The sequence below is a fragment of the Echeneis naucrates genome, chromosome 8 (genome assembly GCF_900963305.1).
Source record: "Echeneis naucrates chromosome 8, fEcheNa1.1, whole genome shotgun sequence".
In the NCBI taxonomy this organism is placed as follows: domain Eukaryota; kingdom Metazoa; phylum Chordata; class Actinopteri; order Carangiformes; family Echeneidae; genus Echeneis; species Echeneis naucrates.
The window spans coordinates 9,275,106-9,299,515 of NC_042518.1; the positions used below are offsets into that span (position 1 = coordinate 9,275,106).

General features: G+C 43.4%; 2 protein-coding genes across 3 annotated transcripts in view; one reads left to right on the forward strand and one right to left on the reverse strand.

Annotated features, from left to right (window-relative positions):
- The window catches only part of LOC115047234 (immunoglobulin lambda-1 light chain-like), a 357,726-nt gene that overhangs the window by 25,746 nt on the left and 307,570 nt on the right, over window positions 1-24,410 (forward strand). The gene's annotated exons all lie outside the window — the stretch shown is intronic.
- On the reverse strand, window positions 732-23,781 carry arhgap44a (Rho GTPase activating protein 44a). 2 transcript variants are annotated; one of them, XM_029509316.1, is made up of 21 exons: window positions 23,481-23,781; window positions 13,594-13,633; window positions 12,887-12,991; window positions 12,644-12,720; window positions 12,360-12,471; window positions 12,074-12,150; window positions 11,854-11,968; window positions 11,600-11,668; window positions 11,339-11,420; window positions 10,894-11,021; window positions 10,239-10,350; window positions 9,702-9,783; window positions 9,390-9,470; window positions 8,734-8,847; window positions 8,558-8,649; window positions 7,842-8,025; window positions 6,724-6,912; window positions 5,030-5,542; window positions 3,390-3,535; window positions 2,881-3,282; window positions 732-1,122 (listed from the first exon to the last, which is right to left on the reverse strand). In XM_029509316.1, exons 1-21 carry the CDS (start codon window positions 23,531-23,533, stop codon window positions 968-970), a joined length of 2,928 nt encoding a protein of 975 aa, XP_029365176.1. In that variant the 5' UTR covers window positions 23,534-23,781; the 3' UTR covers window positions 732-967. The 2 variants fall into 2 exon arrangements, with proteins under 2 accessions (XP_029365176.1, XP_029365175.1); XM_029509315.1 differs by having other exon boundaries at window positions 991-3,282; window positions 12,872-12,991.

The following is a 24,410-nucleotide window of genomic DNA, read 5'->3' on the forward strand; positions in this document are numbered from 1 at the left end:
CATCCATTTTCATCAAACTGTAACAGCACGTGGGTGGTGTAAATCTACTCTCCAAGGACAAGAACAACAACACTCACACTAAATTAAACACTGCCATTCTGAGGTCCTTCTGACATATTAGCTTGTCATGCAAACACATCTTGGTGCTTTTCTTCACAACTGAGAAACAGGTGCATGTTCAAAAACTTGAATTTACAAGGACATTCTTCTCATACTATGCTGGTATAAAGTGAGTTAAAGTGAGATTACCTGCATGAAGGTAAGAGTCAGGTAAAGAACTACAGTTTGTAATGTGTGAAAGAAGAGAAGAAATCAAAATGGGGCACGACAGTAAGAATTCACACTGCATTAAATGTTCTGCGTGTGAAACCTGCCAGGCCTCAACATTTTCCTGTGCACAAAGCTTAAATACCCTGTAAGCAATATAACCGGATGACTCTCTCACTCTGTCTCTCTGTTTTCACCCTGAGGATTCGCTTTGCTCCTAACCATGTCAAGCTCTGAGTTTCCCTAACCAAAAGTCTTACAAGTCATGAATATCATATTGCAATTTGATTGCATGTTCGAATAAGGCAAAAAGAAACTGAAAAAATGCACAGAAAATAGAAACCACTGCATCAAACAACAAATATGAACAAAGCGAAAAAGCAAATTAAGTATTTTTAAAAAATGTAATACTCATCTATGTTCCAGTCTTTCCTCCTAAAGGCAACTGTTCCTCCACTATGGCATTTTTATTTTTTTTTTATTTATTTTTTTTTTTGTAGTCACATTTATGTATCAGCGAGCAATAGTAAGAGATGAGTTTCTTTGCAGCCTGTAGCAGATGTGAGGGAAGGTTCGAGTTCTGGTTTCAGGTGGGCATTGGTGAGGCCAATTGGTGTTTCCATCAGGCCTTGGTGGCGACAGTTAAGAGTATGTACGGCCATAGAGCTGCTGGTAAGCTGTGATGCCTTAGGGTCATAGGTCATAGAGTGGTGATCTGGGCCTCCTCCTCAGGCACAGCATCCCCCTCTGGAGAGTCTGTCACTGCCAGGGACCTCCTGCAGGGGGCACCGCTGAACTCATCGATGAGGCTGTCCAGATTGACATTGATGGAAGGGATTTCATAATTGAAGATATCTAATGGTGAGCATGGTGGGAAAGGTGAGCATGGTGAGCAGAATGGTGGACATGTTGATGATGAGCAAGAGGAGGAGAAGAAGAAGGCATATGATGATGACAATGAGGTGTAAAAAAATGGAAGAGAGCAGAAATAATATTAATCGTTTTGAGCCTGAACTCATGGTAAGCGGCATATGATGTCTGTCCTGATCAAAGGAATCAGTAGATTACAAGTGCTTCACATTCTACACAGGGATTTTTTTTCCAGTGTGTTGCTAGTCACACCTGGACAAGTGTGGTACTAGTGTGGTATATCACAGCTTTTTGTGTCTTTTGAGACAACAACAACAGATAGTTTGTCAGATAAAATACAATAACAGGTCAAAATGACTGCACAATGACATTACTGTACACGTTTACAACGATGGCCAGATAAACCAACACAGAGGCAACAAGATGTGTGTGGAACTCTGTGGAAAAATGGCACCAAGACACCAAGTGCGCTTGAAGTAACAATGGATATCTCATGAGGACTGGATATTTGTTCTAAATATATATTCTCAAGTGCTGCTGCATTTACTGAAAACTGAGCAGTCTGAGCAGAAACTGACGTCTGCTGTCGTGTAGGAATGAGATGGAGCGTGGCAGTGTAGTAAGAAGGAGCAGAAGTTATAAAAGCGATGAACCTGCTAATGCAGGGTTGGGGGTTACCTGTTGCCCCCCGATACCAGTGGCAGGAGCATTAAAAGGGGAATGTGTGCTGGCATAGGGCTGGGAATGGGGGAACAAAAGGAGGAGGTGGGGCTTTTAAGATGGACCTTTATAAGCGACGGCGTCTGCAATGTGAGCGCAGTGTGGTGCACTCTGGGAAGTCCTTAAGCCATGCATTATTGGTTGAACCGCAACACCATGCAAAGAGTCAATAATGTCAACCTGCTAACATTGAAATGAAGGGGGGGATTTTATTCAGATTGAGAACTATGGGCGGGTTTGTTTGAGGCAGGCTGCAGGAGACCCCAGAGGCAGCCACAGCACGAGGCCAGGCAGTGAGATGGAGCGCATGTGGCGGGGGGCGGTCTGGCTTACCCTAAAAGTCCCCCTCACACTTAGCCCACACTGAATCCCTGGCCTCACACAGCTGCAAGGTACACAATAGTAGCAGGGGGAACAAGAGAATGATAAATATAACAAAGTGACAGAATGACTGGTATATATTGACAGAGCACCTCATCATCAGAACATCATACTGTACGTGGGGTGTGTCTGGCTATGTTTCCACGCCTGCTACGCAGTAAGACAGACTGGACTGGTGTGAACTTTGTAAGCCTCTGACCTACCTCTGCCGAGTGAGGGTCTGGGTAACACAGATAAACAGAGAGCACATGATGATTCTAATGGCAACTTCCATACAAGCAGGACGAGCTATGCTTCTCTGATGTTTCCACACATTACCCAGAAACATCATCACATAACACAAGCAATGAGTACATAGGTCAGGAGATTTGCTCACTACAGTAGCACAGAAATGCTAATATTTACATCGTATCATTGTCAGGCATCTGTGTCTAAAAGGCAACCTTCATGTTTTCGGACATTCATTCAGGAACAGTTGATAAAGGGGATGGGGATCTTTAATATCTATGGTAACAAGTCCTACAGAATCCTACACTCGTCCACCGTCTCCATTGGACAGAGCCACAGCAAGTCTGAGAGAGGGCCGCTGCAGCCCCACTTGTGGTGGTGGGGGGGGTGTTGCTGCCAAAGGCTGATGTTTACCTGTAGACATGCTCTCCCCAGGAGACAGTCCATCCAGGAGGCCTTGCTCCAGGGGCTGGGGAACTGGAGCTGTGGCCAGGCCAGAGAGCCCTGGAGGGGCTGTGGGAGGCTGAGGAGGGGGCAGGCTGGGTCTCTGCCTAGGCTTAGGGGTAGGCCGAGACTTGGTGAGCGTTCCAGTCATGGAGGGTGGGGACGAAATGGAGTGGGGCGCCCCCAGTGGGGTCTGCCCAGGGGAGGATGGGGGCACTTGCCCTGGAGGGCAGGCCAGTCCATAAGGGGAGGGAGTGCTAGGAGGTGTGGGAGACAGGCTGACCGGTGACGGCTGACCTGTGGACTGGTCGGACATCCCGCCAGACTGGCCATAAGGGACCTTGGGAGGCACAGGGGCCAACTTCTTGGAACCTGGAAGCACACCACACAGGCAAATTATTGTCTCCTGTTGAAAATGAAATGGCATCATTTTAAACTCAAGACAGTCAATGTATGCTCAAGCTGTGAGAGGTGCTGACCTTTGCGCAGGGTGTGCGGACTGTGCTCTGTGGAGTGGGGGGACTGGCTGCTGCTCTGTGGACTGCTGCTTGGTGGGACCGTCGGACCTGCCACCTGGATGGCTTTGTGTCCAATTACAGGGGAGAGTTCTTTACTCTTCAATGAACTGAAAAGTGTAAACAGTAGCCATTAGTGTGCAGAGTGTACCAGACATATCATGCACATTGCCACCACCACCACCATCATCGCCATCATCATCAGTACAGACAGAAACATTGTCATATTAATAGTTTTAATTGCAAATCTTTGTACATGTTCAAATCAGAGTACATCAAATACTACGGAGCATCTGGTATTTCCTTAGCCATTTATGAAAATGTTGTTGACCACCCAGTTCATGAGAACATAATTGCATCCACTTCTTAGTGGAGTAATGAGGTTATATGCCATTGTTAACCAGACAGATGCTGTAGTTCACATTTCACCAACATTTAGATGGACACAATAATGATGTTAGTTAAAAACATACCACAAATTTTAACTTGAATAAAACAAGAGTAAAAAAAAATCAATTGAGGGAAAACGGCAGAGATACAACATGTAGCAAGCTAAATCTAAACCGATTTCATATACTGCAGTAACAATGAAGACAGAAAGTTGGCTTAATCATGAACCAACTTCATGCTACCTGACTCTGAAATAAAAACAACAACTGTATGAGCAATGAATAAACATTATTAATTATGATTATAATTAGTAACTCAACTTCTGGGTGATGAAGCCAGCCTTACTCATTAGTGAAACAAGATAGGGAATATAATTTGACATATGTTCATTTTAAGCACAAACATTACATTTTTGACCTACTGCGTCCACACATCATAAGACCTAGCTCATGGAGTGTCTTCCACAAAGAGCATCCGTACTGCACTCTCTTAATTACATTTAAGATTATGAGACATCTACTTAACTGAGATCTCCTGCAGTGCCTTTTGGGTCGTGTGCTTTCTGTAAATAAGCCAACTCACTGGGAAATTGTTGCATTTCAGTTATCACAACAGTGGCTTTATCAAGCGAGCTTGTTCTGACCGCTGACAAAGATTTGCTGTAAGGATTCATCCTGGCCAGTAGTGATTGTGACACCAGTGACTTACGGCTTAGGAAACTGCCACAGTCACTCTACAAAAACTCAGCATCTTAGATGGAGCTGACAGATGCTGAAGCTTTATTAAGATGTTCCAAACTGTAGCATCCAGCACATTGCAAAAAGTATACTATGTAACTAACCAAAAAACTTTCTTTCCTTAAAAAAGTGGTATTTTCATTTTGCTGGATAGTGAAATAAATAGCTGCAAACTGTATAATAAATACATTCATATGCTATGTGATGGCCATATGCAGCATTGTTCATGTATTTATCATTTACTCAATACCAGCATCAAACAGAGCGCTATATAAGCCAGTAACATCCTTAGTTGCTAGGCAACCCCATGAGAGGCATCCCCAGACAACCTGAATGTTACAGAATCTGAGGCATGTAATTCAAAGGGGGAGGGAAAAAAAGCAAAAAGAAAATATGAGCCAGCGAGCTAGAGGAGACGAGAGATACAGCTGCCACTCTGTGATGCATCCACAGTGGCCATGGGTGTGTTGTATTTACCTAGTCAGCCTGGGGGGTCCTCTCTCTCGGGTACATGGACAGGCAGCCCACGGCGGGGGCGGGGGTGCGGACGAGGGGAGGCTAGGGGGGTTGCTGAGGGACTGGTCATGGCGGGTTAGTACCAAGGGGGTTTTGATGTAGAGTGGCGAAGCATTAGTGTCTGGTGGGGGGGCATGCGACATGTCACCAGGCGGACTGTGCTTGGGGAAGTGCAGACAGCTGGGTTTGGGGTTTGAATTGATGTCAAGTGACGAGGAGGAGGAGGAAGAGGAGGAGGAGGGGGGCGGGGCCGGGGGAGTGAAGCCAGACCAGCGCACTGGGGGTGGGGGTGAGCCGGGGGGCTGAGACTCTGGACCTGGTGCCACGGGGCGAGCGCAGGGTGGGGGCTTGGGATAGAAGTGGTGCGGGAGAGTGTGGCACGAGGAGGTGGGGTAAGGGGGGGGTGGCCGGTCCTCCCCTGGGGGTGGGTGGGCATGAGAGGTGTCCGGCCGATTGGGCGACACGTTGTCTGAGCTGTAGATATTAAGAGAATAGACAGCACAAAAGAAACAGCTCTAGTGATTGAACAGGGAGACGCATTGGAGCGATATAGGATAAGCTGTTTTGATGATTAGGGTGTTAGTGTGTTAGTTATTCTGTAGCCATAAACAGAAAAAGAAAATAAATTGCATTTTTGGGTGGGTGGTAGGCACCAAGCTTTGCACACAGTCAGCTTAGTGCAAATACAAAGACAAGCACAAAGAAAGAGCAAAAGAAATGAAAGTTTTACTGCCAAAGGAAAAGAACAGTGTGTGTCGAACCCCCTCTGTGATCACCTTGTGTCTGTACACTGCATGGAGCTGTGAGGATCTGTCTCTGCAGCCAAAGTGCTGGTCTGCAGCTTACAATGTTATCAAGCTGACCTGATGACTGAATCGCCTCATCCGCTGCATATGAAAACCCTATCTGTCCTGATTCCTACAAGACTTGTTTGCATTGCAGGTCCTGCAGCCAGCCCAGGGCAGTGTGAAACAGACACAAAACCCTTTCATTGGCTGAAAGAGCCACAAGAGAGGAGGGGAAAGCCAGCCAAACTAGAAGCTATATTATCTCCTCTCTGCCACATAGGCAGAGCCAGTGACCATGAAGTGATTATTCATATGTTTAACTATGATAATCATAGTCAAAAAAAAAAAAGGCAAAATCAGTCTGGGTGTCAACAGAAAAGGAAATAATTCACGACCACAGCTGAAATAGCCAAGCCACAACAATGGGATCTGGAAATATTAGCATGCTCGCAAGGACTTGCAGATTGAAGCTTAGTGCCATGTACACAAAGAAAACGCCCACACATTATTTATATATATATATATATATATAAAAAAACAAAGAAAAAAATCCCCTCAGGGTTAACAAATGTCTGTATCCTTTGTAAAATTTAACCCACACTTCCATCTCCCCCAAAAAACAGGAGAAACAGCGTAAATGTAGATTGTGAAATCATGATAAATAACTCAATTAGACATGGAGGTGCTGACAGAAACATACTAAAAGGAACATGGTGTCTGCACATTAATGTCTGTAAATTAACACAGCAAAGGGTCTCGATCCCCAAGAGCTGAGAAGTCAATGGTGGTGATAATGATGGTGATGACAATAAAAGGGAGGAGTAGATGCGTGAGGAAGAGGGAGACAGCGGCTCCACGGTGACTTACCAGAACCTTTCTCCCAGTGGCGGCGTCGCAGATGGGGAGGTGGCGAGCTCGCCGGGCTGCTCTGGGATGAGTGCGTCTGCGGGAGAGCCGGGGCCTTGCATGCCTGGAGGGGTGGAGGACGCTTTGCGGGCCAGCGTGGCTGAACCTTTGCGAGACACCCAAGAGGTATCCATCACCCGGACTCCCATGCTGGAGACAAAAACATACTCTGAGTCATATATGATGATGTGGCAAAGGTGTGACGAGGCCAGTGAGGGTGGCAAGGAGAGAATTGTAAAAAGGCTTGATACGGTACCTTTGTATCTTCCTAATGCTGCGTTAGTTGGGGAGAAGAGAGGCAAAAGGGGGTATGAGAGATCAGAAGTAATGCAAACATGGTTCACAACACAACATTTAAACCATTTAGGACACTAAGCCGGCACTTAGGAAAGTTCCACTAAAAGGCTTGTTTTTCTAATTACATTTTGGGAATGTAGCACAGACTGAGCTTTTCTGCTAAGCTGCTCATTATTCTAAAGAGACAAAAGCTCCATACTGATAGCTACTTATTATGGGAAGCGCAGATTTTGATCAATGTCTCTAATATTAAAGGCTTTTTCTTCGTTTAATGGGGATATTTTGAAGGCGTCAGTTCTAATTCTGCCAGTGATTTTCCACTGGCTGGATGAATGACTCAGGCCAGGTGACGTGTTAACCAGACTGCGAAGGAAGAGCTGAGTGTGGGAGGATGGGAAGATAACACTGAAGAAATATTTCCTGAGGAAAAAAAAAAAAAAAGAGGTAACTAGCAGCCCTCCATCAGATATCTGTTGCCATAGAGACAATGCAACTCAAGGAATTTCAGCCCCACGTATTCGAATAAAGCTGATGACTCCGTGTAATAAGAGATGTAGTTGTATCTGCTGGAATCATCAGAAGGTGAGAATAACGGTAAAATGAACTTCAGATTACAGGATGTATAAATACTCCACTGAGGTAATGGATTTTTAATGTGCAAGCTTTACCCTCTTCAAGTACGAGAATTCATTATCAGGTGCTTCAGAGGCGGCGTGGGTGGAGAGAGAGAGAGAGAGAGAAAGAGAGAGGAAGGAAGCAGAAGGATGGACCTGGCGTCATACCCATCCTTCTTGTAGAACTCCAGCATCATGTTGTCCGTGGCGACGCTCAGTGGGCGTCGGCTCTGGTCGTGCTGCTGCTTGCGATCAGATTGGTCCATGTCTGGTGAAGGCATGGAGCTGTAGTTGGAGTTGTGGTTGGTGTGGATCGGGCTGCCATAGCTGCCTGTCAAGTTGAACTCAATCTCTGAGGGCGAAGCAGACGCAGCATTAACATACAGTATACAGTAGTTAGAGCATTCGATAGGTTGGGTGGGTGTTAGCCTGTGTGTGAATACTTTAGCATCTAAAATATCACATACATTTTCTTCTCCTAAATAGATGAGATCTAAGACATGATTATTAACAGTCCTCAGGTTTTTTGGCTGGTGCTGTGGGTTTATGTGGACTGACAGCCTTTGAAAGACAATTATGACATCACAAATTATTATCATATTCATCCAGGACTGAGCAAAGGAAAAAAGTAAGAAAGAAATTAGACTTCCTTTCAAATGTACTAATTTGAACAAATTTTCTGTTTAAAGTCAATTATCATTCTGTGTCACAGCAATTTTCATTCAATGTTAATTTGACCAAAGTTTGACCACATTGGAAGAATCTGCAAAATGTATTATTTATTTATTAATTCCTTTACAAGGAGCGACAGTAAATCGAAAAATAATCAGTTATTTGGTGCCCAGCCTGACTACAGTGTTACATACATAGCATGCGATCCCCACCTCCAGGGAAGAACCAGTCAGCATGCTGAATAATGGGCTCAATAATGCCAACAATCTGTAGGGACAGGGTGGTCATCATCTCTGTCATGTTCCTAAAAATTAGAGAAGTCATATGAACGCAGTGTGATATATTTGTCTTAAAAAAAAAAAGGAGTTTCAGTCTTCAGAATACATACGGCTCAGTGTGCGTCCAGAGCAGGTTCGGACCGAGGACAATCGCCATGTTACCAGGGGTCATCTTGTTTGCGTCCTGATACTCACTCAGCCTGGCTAAGAACTTGATGAGATATCTGGAGGTTTCACATGAAAGATTGCACCATAAAATCTACTTTTGACTCACTTGACTTCCTCTCAAGCTGATAATTCAGTATTGTGTCTCATATTTAACTTTTTTGCTGTTTGTGCAGCATCTGCAGTCTGAAATTGAAGGAGCGTACGATGTATGCAAAGCTGCTCAGCAAACACATCATATTTTGACAGATCCCAATCTGTCCCATCTGTTGTAGTGTGGGAAAGTAAAGCAGTAACAGCAGCGGTAGCAGTGTGAATCTGCAGAGCTAATGATGCTGTTGCACGAAAACCAGGAAATAAATAGTTGCTACAAATTTAAAACTTGCAACATGCCAAGGAAAATGCCGACAGCAGTAAGTGAATTATCCGTGGAAGTGAATTTGCAAAAGTCACCTTTCCATAATTAGAAGAATCTCCCTTGCTGTTACTTTTCTCACCTGTAGGTGGGGCAGGATGGACAGAAACCGTGGGCCAATCCTCCACAGCATGCCTGCCTTCTTAGAAACAATAAATTGACAGGAAATTAGGGAAAGCAACTCACCTGAAATTGTTCAAGTTGTCTGTAGGGAGTTTTTCACACGCTGCCATTAATGCTTGTAGTCTCTTGTCCATGTCTTGAATGCTGGGGAAATAAAAAATCATTACCGTTTTTAAAGGAACTCCACATACAAATAAATGTCATATTTCATTTTGGCAGTTTAGCCCCTCTGTATGACTTAATATAATGATTTTTTTTTTTTTTTTTTTACTATGGCATAATGTACAGTGGCATAATTTACACTTCTAATGAAACAACACACACACAACCCCTCCCCCCTGCCAAACAGGCTAAAAAACAAACAAAAAAACTCACTTGGATGCTTGAATCCATTCATCATATAGTTCAGTGGTCATCAATGGTTCCGGCAGCTCACGGAGGTATGATTTCAGAGCACCTGAGGGTTGAAACAACAGCGAGAGCGTAAACACCGGTCAGCTTTTGGAGAGGAGTGCAAGGCTGTCTTCTCTCTTACTGTATCTCTACTCCCCTTCAGCTGATGCAGCTGCCAGATTGATTTTTGCAAATGTGTGAAATGGATGCGAGCATGTCAACAGAGAGCCCTCAGGAAAACAGCGGCAAGGGCAGAGTTCATGAAGCCTGTTTAGTCACTGTTATGCCCCAAGGGCATTTGCCATAAAAATCAACCCAAAAAACGTTTGCGTGGTGCAATTAAACAAATTGTGAAAAAAAAAAAAACAAAACAAAACATTGCGGCTGCTCAATAAAATTCTTGGCCTTGAGAGAGATGTGAAGATAGGATACCATATTTTCCACTGACTTTGTGACAGAGTCTAAGGGTTGTTGTTATGGAAATGCTCGGAACAAAGGATTGGAGTGGGCGTAGTTCACCTGCGATGGCGTGTGGGTCGGATGAATACTCCTGCACATCCAGAACTCCGCAGTCCAGGGAGGCTTTCAGCTTCTTCAGCTTGGAGGCTGATGGAGCCACTCTAAAGAGACCCTGCAGCCCGCACAAAGGATAAACACCATTATGTGTAATTATCAGATCTAAGGTGACCCAGACATGAACGCCGTACAAAACCTGTATCCTTCGCTGTTGTGCGCTTGACCTTGGTACATTGTAAATAACATGGGATTATACTGTTGGCTGTTTGGAGGCCATTAACTACAAAACACTGTGGATGCACAACATTACCATCAGCCATTTTTCACTGCATATCAAAGAGTTGAACTAATTACCACAGAAATGTACGACTACTGTGAAGATGATTGGCAACCTTGATCTCACAACTGTTGCCCTGTTGTACTGCTTAAATCTCTCAGAGTTAAAAATCTACAGCAGACTACAACAGTCTTTTCAGTCTGACAAAATGAGGTAAAATCCTCAAAATTATTGAGGAAACATTAACATTAACATTGGCACATTTGTGGGATGTTTTAATGGTGAGATAGCAGGCCTTTCGTTTGGGTGGACTCATGCAGAACAAAACACGCAGTTCGTCTCAACCATAACTGCCTGAGTGATGTGTGTGCTTGTGTCTACCTCTTCCTGCATGCCGCACTCTAACAGCATGGTTACGCAGGCTTCGATGGGAAAGGCAATCTCTCTCCCACTAATATTCAGGTGTTCCTCCAGAGACTTGCCAAACGACGGCTTCTCCACCCACGCCTCTGCAACACAAACACAGCAGCTCGAATTGCACACAGACGCAAACAAGCCCATGCCCTGTAGTTTCACACCCTCCTGAATGACTTCAGGCCTAAGACTGGAGGCATGATTTGCCAGCCCTTTGTTTTGCATTTGCAAACTAGTCAAGGCTAAAATAAATCTAATTCGGTGGATAATTAGAGGTTGATGACATTGCTGTGCGACACGCCAGCATGCTTAACGCCATTATTTTTCATCTTGATATTCCTTCAGGTGCAGGGCACTTACACACACACACACACACACACACACACACACACACTTACAGTGCATGACTCACCTTGGTGAGCTTTAATCTGGGGCAGGACACTATGAAGAATCTCTAATGACTTCCTGTGATACTCTGCCTGTGTTTCTATCATCTGTAGAAGGAGACAGCCGGAGAAGAGATTATAACAAACAATCCATGACTGAAGTGTGTGGGATACAACATAATGTTAAGATGATAAATTATGCTGTTAGTCCACCCACCACATCTGACGCAATCTGGTCTAATATGATAAAAACCGTCTTCAAAGTTTTAACGATATAATATACTTACTGTCTGGAAGTAATTTGCATAGTCGATTTCTTTGGCCACAAAATTGTACATATCTGCTGACAACTGATCCTGAAACAGACAGCGGAAAACAACCACCTTTTACGAAATGGCCTCACTAAGTTCCTCGTGTATAACTGTAATTGCAATATCGACAACTCCAATGTGGTCTATTTGTGTCTGGGTTATAAGTCAAATAGACAGCAAAGCAGCTGTAGGAGGGAATGATATCTGAATGGCGCTGATCTCTGACTCACCCTGCAAATCTCCATCCGATTGGCTGATTCTTCCATCTCCTCTCTGAGGGACTCGGATTTGGCACCAGGCTGCAGAGTGCTTGGGTGACTGGATGATTTGGATGACTGCTGATATCTAGAAGCAATAAAAACAATGGTCATATCAGGATTCTTGTACATACATCTAAGTTGTTTATTTATCTTTATTTAGAAAGTAAATGAACTAGAGGTTGTCCTTCACCTCGTTCGTGCCGAGTCCATATCCAAGACAAGTTTAGCTAAGTGCTTCCTCTGTTTCTGGATGTTGGGAATATCCACCTACAAAAGATAATTGAGTGGAGGATTGCAGGGAGCTCGGGGAATTCAAGAGCAGCCCTTTTAAGTGAATGATAAACTATATTGTGCTTGTAATTTCACCGTTAATAACAGAAATAAAAAAAGGGGACAGAGTGCAGCTCTGTAATTTGATCATACCAGGAAGGTGTCATGTCTTAGGAGGTGCAATGATTAGCAGCAGTGCACCTTACCTCAGCGAGAACATAGAGAGGCTCTACCACATCTCTCTCTATCTGGAACTCAAACTGGATAAGCTCCTGTGCCAACTTTTCTTCCGTCTCCCCACACAGCTTCAGCATCTTCCTGTTTGGTGAAAGCCAACGCACGGACAATCCAAAATGCCAAGGGTAATGAGGACAGAGAAGAATTCAACGGCCAAATCAATAATTAAAGATGACTCGCTTTGTGTGTATGCGTGTGTGAAGCCGAGTGATGAAAGTATGTGAGCACGGGCCTATCAACTACAGAGACTTACCCCAGCAGAGAGTCATCTCCCAACACTGCGGCCCCTTCTACCATACACTGTGCCAGGATCGTGAGCGGTAGTTTTTTCTGGCAGGAGAGAAAAAGTTCATTACTAGAGCTCCTTCTGGAGCTGTAAAAAAAAAATCTGAATATTGTTCTCTTGCATTACTGCACATCACATCATATCTGTTTGCACTAGCTGTCAGTGTCTAAGGGGCTGATGGATGCGGGAACTCACAGAGGGGGACTTGACAGATCTCTTCTCCACATCGGTTCCCTGCTGACCCTGCAGGCACGCAGTCAGCTTCTTGTGAGTGCTGTGTGTCACCTGCTTGACCAAATCCAGACGCTTCTCCACCTGTGAGAGCACAGACACACACATCAAAAGCTGCTTGGTATAACCCATGTGTTAGCAGAGACACACATCTGTCATCAGTCATCCAGCGTGATGAAGGTGCAACACTAAACACAAGTTAAATGTACACACAGTGCTTGTACCACATAAAGAGTGTCTGGTTGTTCTATGATTCCTTACAATGTGTGGTAACTAATCATGAAAATGCTTTTATATTATTATTGACTTTCCTGCTATGATATTGAACAATTTAAGTGTCAGTCAATACCTTTGTTTTTTTTTTAGGAATATGGTCTGCCGTAACTTTAGGTTGCAGTAACTTATGATGGAAACGTGATACTATATTTTTGATTAATCAGAAATATGAAAGCTAGAGGCTGTGGGGTGAAATGGAAGCGCTGATATGAAAGCTGGTTTGATTTTTCTGAACGCATCAGAGAGTATCTCCCTCTAACTTTCTTCAGAATTCCTTTTTTCACATTAAAATGCATACACACATATGCAGGTCAATGAAAAAACTTCAGGAAGTCACATGGAAAAATAATGAGTCAAATCACACGCACACACATACAAGCACAAGCTTGCTCAATTAAAACCCATCTTACCTGTAGAAGGTCCTCACTCAATACTTCTGTTTTTTCTGCCCTGGAAAGATAACAGCGTAACAGTTAGAGCTGTGGTCCCCAATCATTTGGTGCCTGGCCACACAAAAAGACCTATATATATATACATATATATATATATGTATATATATATGTATATATGTATGTATATAGATTATCAAAGTCTGAAAGGTGTTTTATTTTGAAAAAATACATCCGTCCATGCCTCTGGACATCAAGACGCACGTGATATGGTACATCGAAAAACAAGTCCACAAGCTTGCAAAAATTAGTAAAAGAACAAAGGTGTTTGGAGAGCTTCTTCGGAAAGGAGACAAGTCCCACTGAGGAGTGCATGAGCTGCATTTAAAAGACATTATCAGGAGTCCTGCTTAAAATACGGATTAAGGCTACAGGTGATTCTCCCTCTTCAAGCCTGCTCTGCATCACATATGGCGCACATGGAGACCAAACACCCTGCAATCAAAAGACAAGCCTTTGGAGTTTCTAGAAAGAAACAAAAAACATGAACAAGACGGACAGAAGCAATTACTGATGACCCCCTCATACAGTCAGCGTGTTGGTGAGTGGCATTTTTGATTACATTTAAGTACATTTTTCAGGTTACAAGTGGCGTTTGTTCTTTTAGATGAGATCAGAAAACCATTTCCCTCCCACAGATATAAACATTGTGTCCTATTACCCCTCAGGGCATTTTGTGCTTCGCTGATAAATGTGTCAGAAAAGTGAAATATCTTCTCAAACACATGCAGACATTTCACCAAATAGCACACTATCTTAGCACACGGTAAGATCAATACAGTTTATCAATGTCATTGGAAGTATCTTATGTATTTCACAATGTTATGGTCTTTGCCAAAATGTTTCTGCGTTGTGAAATACGGACCCAGCTGTTTGCACTCAGCGTCAAGTTCTAATTCACTGAGTTTGAGTTGTTGTCCATCATCAGTGTGGCAGCGCTCCATATAGGCTGACTAAAGCAGTGCACCTGTGTCTGAGTGTGTGAAGTACATGTGTTTTTGTGGTTCCTTCTAAGTCCAAATCGTAAATGATACGTAGGGGAAAAAAAAAACCCTCTGGATTGTTCTCGTATGAGTGAAACAAAAAGAACGGCAGCGAGCAAAGGCCACCAATTCAAATATGGCAGTTCCCACTGTGAATCCAGCAGACTGGGGACTTAGCCAAAATCTGACAGAAAGGGCAGAGCTGCACTGCCGTTGGGGCAGATAAAACTACACATGCAGAGGAGTCATTGAGCCATAAGCTCACAAAAAAAATAACCCACTGGATATCATAAAAATATAATGTCAAATCACTTCACACAGCTTATATTCAAAGATCATGCTTTAGAGAATCCTACAAGAAAGGATACAACAGCTGAATTGTCTTTCACCAAAAATTCACCAACTAAATTTTTGCTTTTTTTCACAGAAATCTTTTAAACATATTTGCACACTGACAAAAAATCAACAAAACAACAATCGTGACCTGTCAGAAATGCCTAATCAGACTACATCTACTTCCTGTCTAGAAAAAGGGCTGCAGTCTTAAGTAGGAGGGTGAGAATACTAAAAAAAAAAAAAAAAAAAAAAAGTCAAATCCAGCTATCGACCCCCAGCAATCATCTAGTATTGCGCAATCTCTGTCTGCACTTCCCCTTCCTGTCTGCGGAACCTCTTCCTGCTATTGTGCCCCAACCAATGCCAACACAAATTGTGAATAATAGCTTTTTTGTATAATTTATTTAAAAACAACATTTGACTGTATCACTCCATTGACCAAGAGAATGGAAAAGACCTTGAGTTGTGTTCCATTATTTACCAAGCAGCCAGAAATACATCAGTAGCACATAACTAAAATGCCCTTTTCATGTATGGCTCCTTGTCACCAAGTCTATTAAATACAAACCGTGAAAAGCTCTGTGTTGTGTCGTGGTGCCGTGTTGAGAAAAAAAATACAGACAAGAAATAGACTTGCATCGGGATAACAGAAATGAAGTTATGTAAACGTATTTCATGCATTGTTGCCAAAAACGGATAGCTGAGCTTTAATGATGTCAGTTACTAGCATCTCTGGCCTCAGTGCCAACATGTGTGCATGGAGCCATGGGAACTGGGTCAAGCCATGTAGCAATGTATCTAATCACAGCCGGCCTCTTGGAAAACTGCTCTGCCCATAGTGCTGGGAGAAAATACAGGAAATGTGTGTGTGTGCATGTGTGCAAATGTGCATGCAGAGAGAGAGGGAGAAAGAAAAAGAAAGTGACAGTAGAGCGAGAGATTTCTGGCATGATTTGCGGAGATAAGTGTGATCGCAGTTTGCTGATTACATGACAAAGGGGGACAAAAATAACCCAGGCAAAGTTTGGCACAGTTTTGCTGCAACGATCTCAGCAGCCTCTAATAAATGACAAAAACACAAACAAAAAAACCCTTCTAAAACTCCATGTTGTACATGAACATGTCTTCTGTGCTGAGTGCAGCTGTGGGCTCATTGCTGTCTATCACGGCCTCGGATTGCAGAGCAGGGGTGTCCCTCGGGTGATGCTGGAAGCTGAGGGACTTTAAGAGGGGCGCAGCAGCACAGATGGGACAGGAGGTCCGGCAGTGATAGGGGATGTGAAGGAACTACTCTGTCTGGGATGCTGCTGGCAGACATAGATGAGCAACCTATGAGGCCGCCTGTGCCGGGAGCTCTGCTCAAAACCTAATGCTATTGAGCGTTATCAAGAATGTGACAGCTGCATATGCAAGAAAGTTTTACCGTGGGATGATTCAACTCCTACTGCTCTTACTGTCTCCAATATATATTTGAGTGAGTGTGGGAGTGTTTTCCTAAAGGCTGGAGAGAATATGCAGTCCATGTAGAAAAAAAATTATGTTAACTACATTTCCTGTTTAAAACAAGCTGATGAACATTTGACACATAGCCATCTATTGCTCACACTGAGCAGAAATGATGAGGCCATTATGACCTACACATAAAAAGGGCTGTAGCCTTCAAAGGCTAGAGACAATCTCATTCTTGGAGGCTTGTTTGTTTTTAGACAGTGGTATTTCCTCTTAGGAAAGTCACATCATACATCATCAGTCTGTGAAGACACGGACAAAGTAGCATTGGCCAGACTGGAAGACAGAAGTTAATGCTCAGCCCTGTATGTAGTGATGTCCATTTAGCTTGAGAAAGATTTTGGTGAGGAGAGAGAGAGCTTCCTTTCTGCAAATAGTGTGCAGAATGAGTCCTGGGAGGAAAGTAAACACGTGGGAGAGTTGGCAGCCATGTGGGCGGTGTTCTCATAGAGGGGGGAAGAAGACTTTGCCAGGTTTATGCCAACCATCTGCCACTTTGCAGGCATTCCTTTACCTGGAGCTGCTGATGATTCAATACAAGCAAGCGCACCGGCGTACGCACGCCTCTATTAATACACACATTAACAAAAAGGCCACAACACTGAAATGTATCATAAGCCTTTCAGGCCAACAAATGCAAAATAATTCCGTTTCAGTGACGCAAACTACAAATCAGTGCAATGTAAACACGCACCACCACGGAGACTTGAGGAAGATTAATTAGTTGAGCCAATATTTGAACTGAGATCGACTGCCAGACTTTGAATAATAAACGTCCGGTGGCAACATTAACTAAGTGCAGATAAGAAGAGGGGCCTGGACCTCAAGAGGACATTTAGGCTTGTGCATTAACAGCTGTCCAAAGAGAGATGCGGTTTTACTGGGCATATTTTCCCATGGATTTTAGGCATTCCCAGTCACTGCAATTTCATAAAGTTGGGAGGGAAATGTGTACCAAACAGCCGTCTGACCATTTCAGCTGCCCATTCCACATGAATGTTTCGTATATATGAAATATTTCTATCTTGAGATATGTTAATTTTGAATGGCCGCATGTTCAGCCCCCTGGCTCTGTGCATGGCTTATGAAAGCATGAATAATCTATGTGGATATAATGAAAATGTGAAGGGCAATAACATCCGCAGTCTTGAACATATCTGAAAGCCGTCCAACAGTCTGCTGTAAAGCTTTTTAGTCTGAGGCTTCTTATGATATTTGTGTGTAGTGAAAAGAACAGTGTTTATGCTCTGGTTTGTTCGCACCACTACCCAGCATGCTAACAAAAGTACTTCCTCTGAGGCTTGGAAGAGCTATGCTAAATGCTAGGCCCTGTGCTGCTTGGGGGGGGTTGGCACTACACAGCCTGGGGCACTGGCATCCTGACACACTCATACATACACAAAATCACAAAAACACACCAAAAGCAAACATTTTATATACTCTGAATATTTTTTTTCTCCTTCAAATCTTTGCATCTCAAGGTTCAATTTCCTCCTCAGTGATACTACGGAGGGTTTATGGAATGCATGGTTAGTAAAACAGAAAAACCCACTTACTGTAGGTGTCCAGCAAACTAGGTCACAGTTCTGTTAAGTATGCAAGAATAACTGTTAGAAGAGTGTACACACAAGCTATCTCTCTCTCTCTCTCTCTCACACACACACACACACACACACTAAACACATGCATGTCCAGAGAGGGAGTGGGCGAGAGAAGGAGATAGGGCCTACAGCATTCAGCAGCGTCTCACTGGAAACACAAGCAGTGAGTTATCTCTAATAACTTTATTTATGGTGAATAATCTGCACAAAAAGCACTTTTGCTTTCCCTGTGACTTAGCTGTGTTTTCTCACTTGCCATCTGCATAAGCACACACACACACACACCAAGATGTCCAGCGCAGAGCATCAAGCAGACAAAGAGTAAAGTGACTCAATGAGTATCAATACTGCGCTCTGTTAATCCATGACAACACTGTCACCAGCCATCATTCTGCACTCATTCTCAAGTCTTCCTCTCCTCCATTTTTGTGTGGGTTAATAAAGTCCAACTTATGAGATGAGATGAAACAGCTAATGCCAAACAAGCGTTTCCAGGCAACACGAGCAAATTAAAGATATTTATAAGTAGTGTAATTAAAACAGCAAAAAACATGAACATGGAAAATTACAAACTTTAGTAACATGATGAGAGGTAAACAAAACAGCAAATTGTTATTAGTGACTGAGTGCTTCCTGTTTTGAACCTATTGGCATTCCTGAATGGCAGGAAGTGGGCATGTTGACAGGGAGTAACCTGTCTCCTTAGCACAACTTTATATGATTCTTATCAACAGAAAGTATCCTTAAATGTTATACTTAAACCTGAGTGGGCCTGAGTGGGCCTCAGCTGCAAATGTCTTGCAGTTTGAATTGCATCTGATTCGTGTGGTAACTTTCAGCTGGGCCCTGGGGTCACTTCCTGTTGGAGATGAGATCGCCTCCAATAGACTGGGCTCACTCTGATGCTGATGACACATCGTAGCTGTGATCAAGTCCTCTTTAATATGCACCAGGTTGATTAGTGACTGAGTCTGTTTAGCTCAAGCAGCTGCCCCTGAAGTGCTTTTTGTGTTGTCTTTTAACTAGTGCATTTGCTTTTATAATACACTGGAGATTTTACTTCACCACCAGTGCTGTGGCCCTTTAAACAGTTGGCCTTGTGAGGAAACCAGCGACATAGAAAGGGAGAAAAAGTGCTTCTGTCCATTATTACATCATCTCTCTTTTGATGGCCAAAAAGGTCCTTTGACAAAGGCTCTTTATCACTAACTACCCCTGGAGTATGCTGTCTCTGAGAGGCACTGATGGGGTTGTGGTGCTTATCAACAAAGATGTCTCCTACTAGTGCCGAAAAGCGTTAAACAATTACAGCAGGACTGTGGCTTCTGTTTTAAATGCAAATGTGACACAAGTAAAGAATCATTCACAATTCCAGATTATTACAATGCTTGCCATGAAATAATATGCTGAGAGTGTGCTTTTGAATTCACATTCAACAATGTGATCAGCTGAAAATTATACAAAAGGGAATCCATTGCCCTATGAAGACAACTCGCTCTGAGACCTTCACAGCCTTGTCCTCATTAGCCGAGCCAGCGAATCAAGGCAGTGAGGTGAAATAGGTGGCAGGGAGAGAGGAGAAGAGGGGACGCCGCAGCGGCATGCAACAGGGCTGCCCTCCTATATCTCATGTTACCTGTCAGCTACCATATGGCCGTCTCCAGTCCCATACACGGTGTAGCCAAATGTTGCACATGTGCAACCAATAGTTTTTTATTCTTTATGCTAACAGGGATTTGTTTACAAGATTAATATGCATAATCTTTCCTCTTGACCTCATCAGCATAGAAAATGAGGACTATGAGAACTCAAAGTGTTTGCCCAATGTCCTTCCTTCTGTCTTTTTCCTGGCTGATAATCAATGAGACGGCAGTAGGTGTAATGCATTTGCTTACTGGATCAGAGTGAAGAGAAAGAGATACAGAGTAAGAGTGAGAGAATGCAGGAAAGAGAAAGCATCCACACCTTATCTCCCAGCCCGCAAATGGCTGCCATTTTCTAATGATTGCATCCTGGCGGGGAGAGCATGAAGGCTAATGGTTAGCATAAAACAGGTGAGTGATGCAGGGTGTAAAACTATGCAAAGATGGGTGGTTAATTGAGGTTAGGTCCAAGGACAGCAGTGACCTTTGAAAAGAGGGAAAAGGAAAGGGAAATGTTGAAGTGTTTTTTTTTCCTCATGTGCTGTTATGTTGGATGATGTTTTCTGACACACTTGTGTCATGGAATCTTTTACCCAGCTGTCCTAGACCCAGAAAGGGTAGAGAGTTGGGAATAGAGAAATAGGTCAAGAGAACAGGAGGGTGGGGGCTGCCTGAACCAAAGTCATATTTTCCTGTCGTGTTCACTGTGCTTGTATTTAAAAAAAATTAAATTGCAGTCTTTTTAAACAAAATACAAACACTCACTAACATTACATACTACCATCTGGCTAAAGGTTTGATTTTGTTTCTAGCCTTGGATGATCTATTAAAAATGATGGCTCCTCAATAAACAAAAACATACCAAGACAAAAGAATTACACATTCAGGTACAGTTTGTCCCACTGAAGGTCTGTGACACATGGCTGTCCCCCCCCCCCCTACCACAAGAGCTTTCTTTGAGCCACAGAGTATGCATGGCTGCACAACCTCTAGTATGAAATCTTGCTGCACAGAGTTGATTGGTCAAGCTGGGAATCACATGATGTGCAGCAGCAGCAGCCTTGGAGAGCTAGAGGGATGCTGAGACAGCACACCTGATCGCCAACCCCCAACTGAAAGAGGACCTTCAATCTCCATCATATATAAGAGCACTGTCAGTGTGGGAAGGCTCAATATTTCAGACATTATGACACAAGCCAGACAAAAATGAGTAGATTAAAAGTCTGCAGTTCTAACATTTTACTCATTATCTCTAAATGAATACAAACTCTTGCTAAGCTGCACATCCATCCACTCAAATTATCAAAATTTCCTACATGGCCTCATCTTCTTCTTCACTGAGACGTGGTTGATGATGGGTCAGCGCAATTACCAGCTCCGCAGAGACTCCTGAGTTTCAGGAAGGTCAAACCTACAAAGTAACCCAGATTCTCTCACACTAGCAAATCTTGAGTCAGCAGAATATTAGAGCTGCCCTCGGCGAGTACAAGACAGACCATAATAGTGATCACTGACATACATTCTTTAATACAATTTTTCCTCATATACTTTTTAACTTGGCTAAATAAAATTCATGCACCTTCAAGGAGCCTTTTTCATTTCTCTCATATGGCAAATCAGTGGGAATGAAACATTAAAGGCAGTAATCAGTAAACCATTAAAATTTGGGATACCATAGCACATAATATGGCTATTTAATATATATATAATATTATCTTTCATGATTAGGATGCAAACATAAGCAACAGCTTTCTGCAAACAACACACACATTCTACGCCTCAGCACAACACTTCTTCTGACTCCTCCTAACAATGGGAGAAAAGGTGAGAACAAGATGTCAGTGGACAAGAACAGCATGTTGACCTTCAGGGAGCACGGCCCTCCTCCCTACCATTATTGTTATTATTATTACCATGAATTAGCACCATGAATGTAGTTCTGGCCAAAACAGCTTGTGTTCTTGTCCAGATTGAGAACGCTTAATCTGGTCTTCCTTAGTTGCTCATAGTTGGTCATGGTAATAAAGCGCCTGCTTTCTTTCTTCCCCTCTGTCCCAGGATTAAACTGCTAATGTTTGACTGCCAATGACCTTGACTAGTCAAGGTCACTGCAGGGCCATGCTTATGACTTCAAGCCCCGGTCCAAACTTTAAATCAAATGTCTTTAAGAAACCTCGCCTAACTATTACGTAATAGTTGCTGTATAGCTGAATATTTCTGATTATGCTTTAATTTGAGGTTCTTCAGAATGGCATTCCCAGCTGTGAACAGTGTTTACCATTAGTGGGGGGCCAGGCCGGTTCAGGGAGGATATTGTTGCTCATGATGGCTCTGTGGTACCACCTCAGCAGGTTGCCGATGCCACGCTTAGACAGACAGCTGCACAAAACAGCAGTCTATGAGAAGAATGTTATACCCCCACCAGCACAGAAATACTCGATGTTTGCAGAGTGTTTTTAAAATGAGACCATGAATCCTTAATAGAAAGAACTGGTCTGTTCACATGTGGGCTCATAACCTGTTTGCCCACACATACAGATAACTAGTATCATGCCCCCCCCCAACCACACACACATACAAACACTCTCTGTAATGAGTCACACGATTTCATTAAAATAATAAAGACTAGATTACAAAAAGCAGTCTGAGCCAACGGGTAACCGACAATGATAGCACAAACAGAGCCTGCAAGGTGCCCCCCCATCCCCAAGTGCCTCTCTTTCTCTGAGTGGATCCCACTCACAGCGCTTGTAATAATAATGACCCACACCTCCTGGTCCTAATCCCCCAGTGTTGAGCAGAGAGCATCTTCTGGCCTGGCAATGCTGGACAAGCTGCTCTGTCTCCCTCTGAGGTAAATGAAGGTGTTGGGGTGGGGGTGTGGTGCGTTTAAAACCCATAGTACATAAATAGAAAGGTCATGAAACATCTATTCCTGAAGGTGGGAAAGGATTGCAGAACCACCCAGAGCATGTAAGGGGCATAAAAAAACTGAGGGGCGGAGGGATGCTAGATGCTTCCACATTCAATCAGTTTATTGGGTTTTAGGGCACCATAGCGACATTTTAGCAGAGAGAATAAAACATTTGATCCCACCGTTCAAGCCAAAACTGTGCTAGATGAGAAGCACGACCTTCAGGAATTCACTGAGTTGATACCCCACGCCTAGGAGGTGCTTCCCTTCCTCACAGCTGAGATTGCTGCGTAATGAAAACATTGCGCTTTTTTTTTTTTTTTTTTTTTTTTTTATTCCATTTCCCCCCCACAACATCCCAGCCCTGCATCGCACTCTCATACTGACAGGTTCAGTGGCAGGAGGTAAATGCAATCACAACATCACTTCACTACAGCATTTCTTTCACGCTCCCTGGGGTGGTACCCTGCCTTGAAAGGGGGGTGGCGGGGGTCCTCTCTGTGTGATGCTCTGTGATACTGCGATTGTCTATATTCCATGTATCTCTGTGGGCAGGCTGTGCTGGGGCAATGCGCCTACACACTGCCTGCCTCTGCGGTAGCTTCTACCAATGGACATTACGCATAAAAGCACTGAATGCGTTTTGAACACAGTGCCATTACATTGTACCACTGAATAAACGTGCACTGCACTGTCCACTACCTGGGCCACGTATCTAAACTAATCACACCATTTAAAACTAATATTTGTGTTAATATGACTCAAATCTATTAGGGGCCAGACCGGGGTGGGTGGTGGGGGGGTCTCTTCCTTTTGACATGGCCCGGTGAGAATATAGTGCACGCAGAAACGGTTCGCTTACCTTCCCACCGTTTGGTTGGCCAGCTGTCGCATCCGATTAAATTGCTTCTTCATCTTGGATTTTTCTGCCTTAAAACCTACAGGAGGAAATATTCCGCATTATTTCTCTCAAAATAACGCTCCGTGCTCCACAGCGGCGTGAAACAAAATCCAGCCTGTCACATTTTTCTTCCCTCATTGCAAACCGCCAGCGCCGAAAACTCACTCCGCGATCACAGCAAGTTATAATAATGATAAATGTTATTGTGTAGTTTCCTGATATGTTTTATATCTACATTAGCCCCATTGCCTGTGCAGGGATGCTGGACCAATTCACCCCTGGCACAGGGAGAGAGCGACAGCAGTGACGAGTAGCGGCTGCGCAGCGATGCACTCTGGGAAATGTAGTGAAACCGAGACTGAGCCGCAATAAAGAATCCAACACCGGACAGTTAGACTTGGACAGTCAGATTTTACTGTGAGCTTTGTGTCGATGTGTGCTGGAAATGCAGTTTCATTTTAAGCTGTAAGTCGGCACAGAGTTAAGCAGAAAACACAAAGAACAGCTGAATCATAAGTTCAAATGTAATATTTATGTTTTTGCTTTCAGATAAAAACATGAGCATCTTACACTGTGCACAAAGATGGCCATTTAAACCGTCAGCGCTGGGGATCAACCTGGTGCACATCTCCACCTACTGCCTCTTATATGGCAATGCAACAAAAGATAAATGGGCTGTTGTAATTCTTAATTTCCAATTTTAAGAACAAATATAAACATATAATGTTACCATTGTTGTGGCCATACCTAGATTTGTCATTTGTCATGTGTTGTAATAAAATAAATATGCTAAGTTTTAAAATTCAGACTATGAGCATTGTACACTGGTGCCTATTGCTGATAATAGGAGGAATCAATAGGCTCTAATTTATGTGTATTTATTGTTGGTGT

Bases quoted from the DNA above. Each gene is read 5' to 3' on its own strand.
- arhgap44a (XM_029509316.1), bottom strand. From the start codon at position 23,533: ATGAAGAAGCAATTTAATCGGATGCGACAGCTGGCCAACCAAACGGTG. The intron at 8,848-9,389 runs GTGAGTTGCTTT...TGAAACCTCCAG, and splicing joins GACAACTTGAACAATTTCAG to ATATCTCATCAAGTTCTTAG. The intron at 1,123-2,880 runs GTAAACATCAGC...GCTCACCATTAG, and splicing joins TGGGGAGAGCATGTCTACAG to ATATCTTCAATTATGAAATC.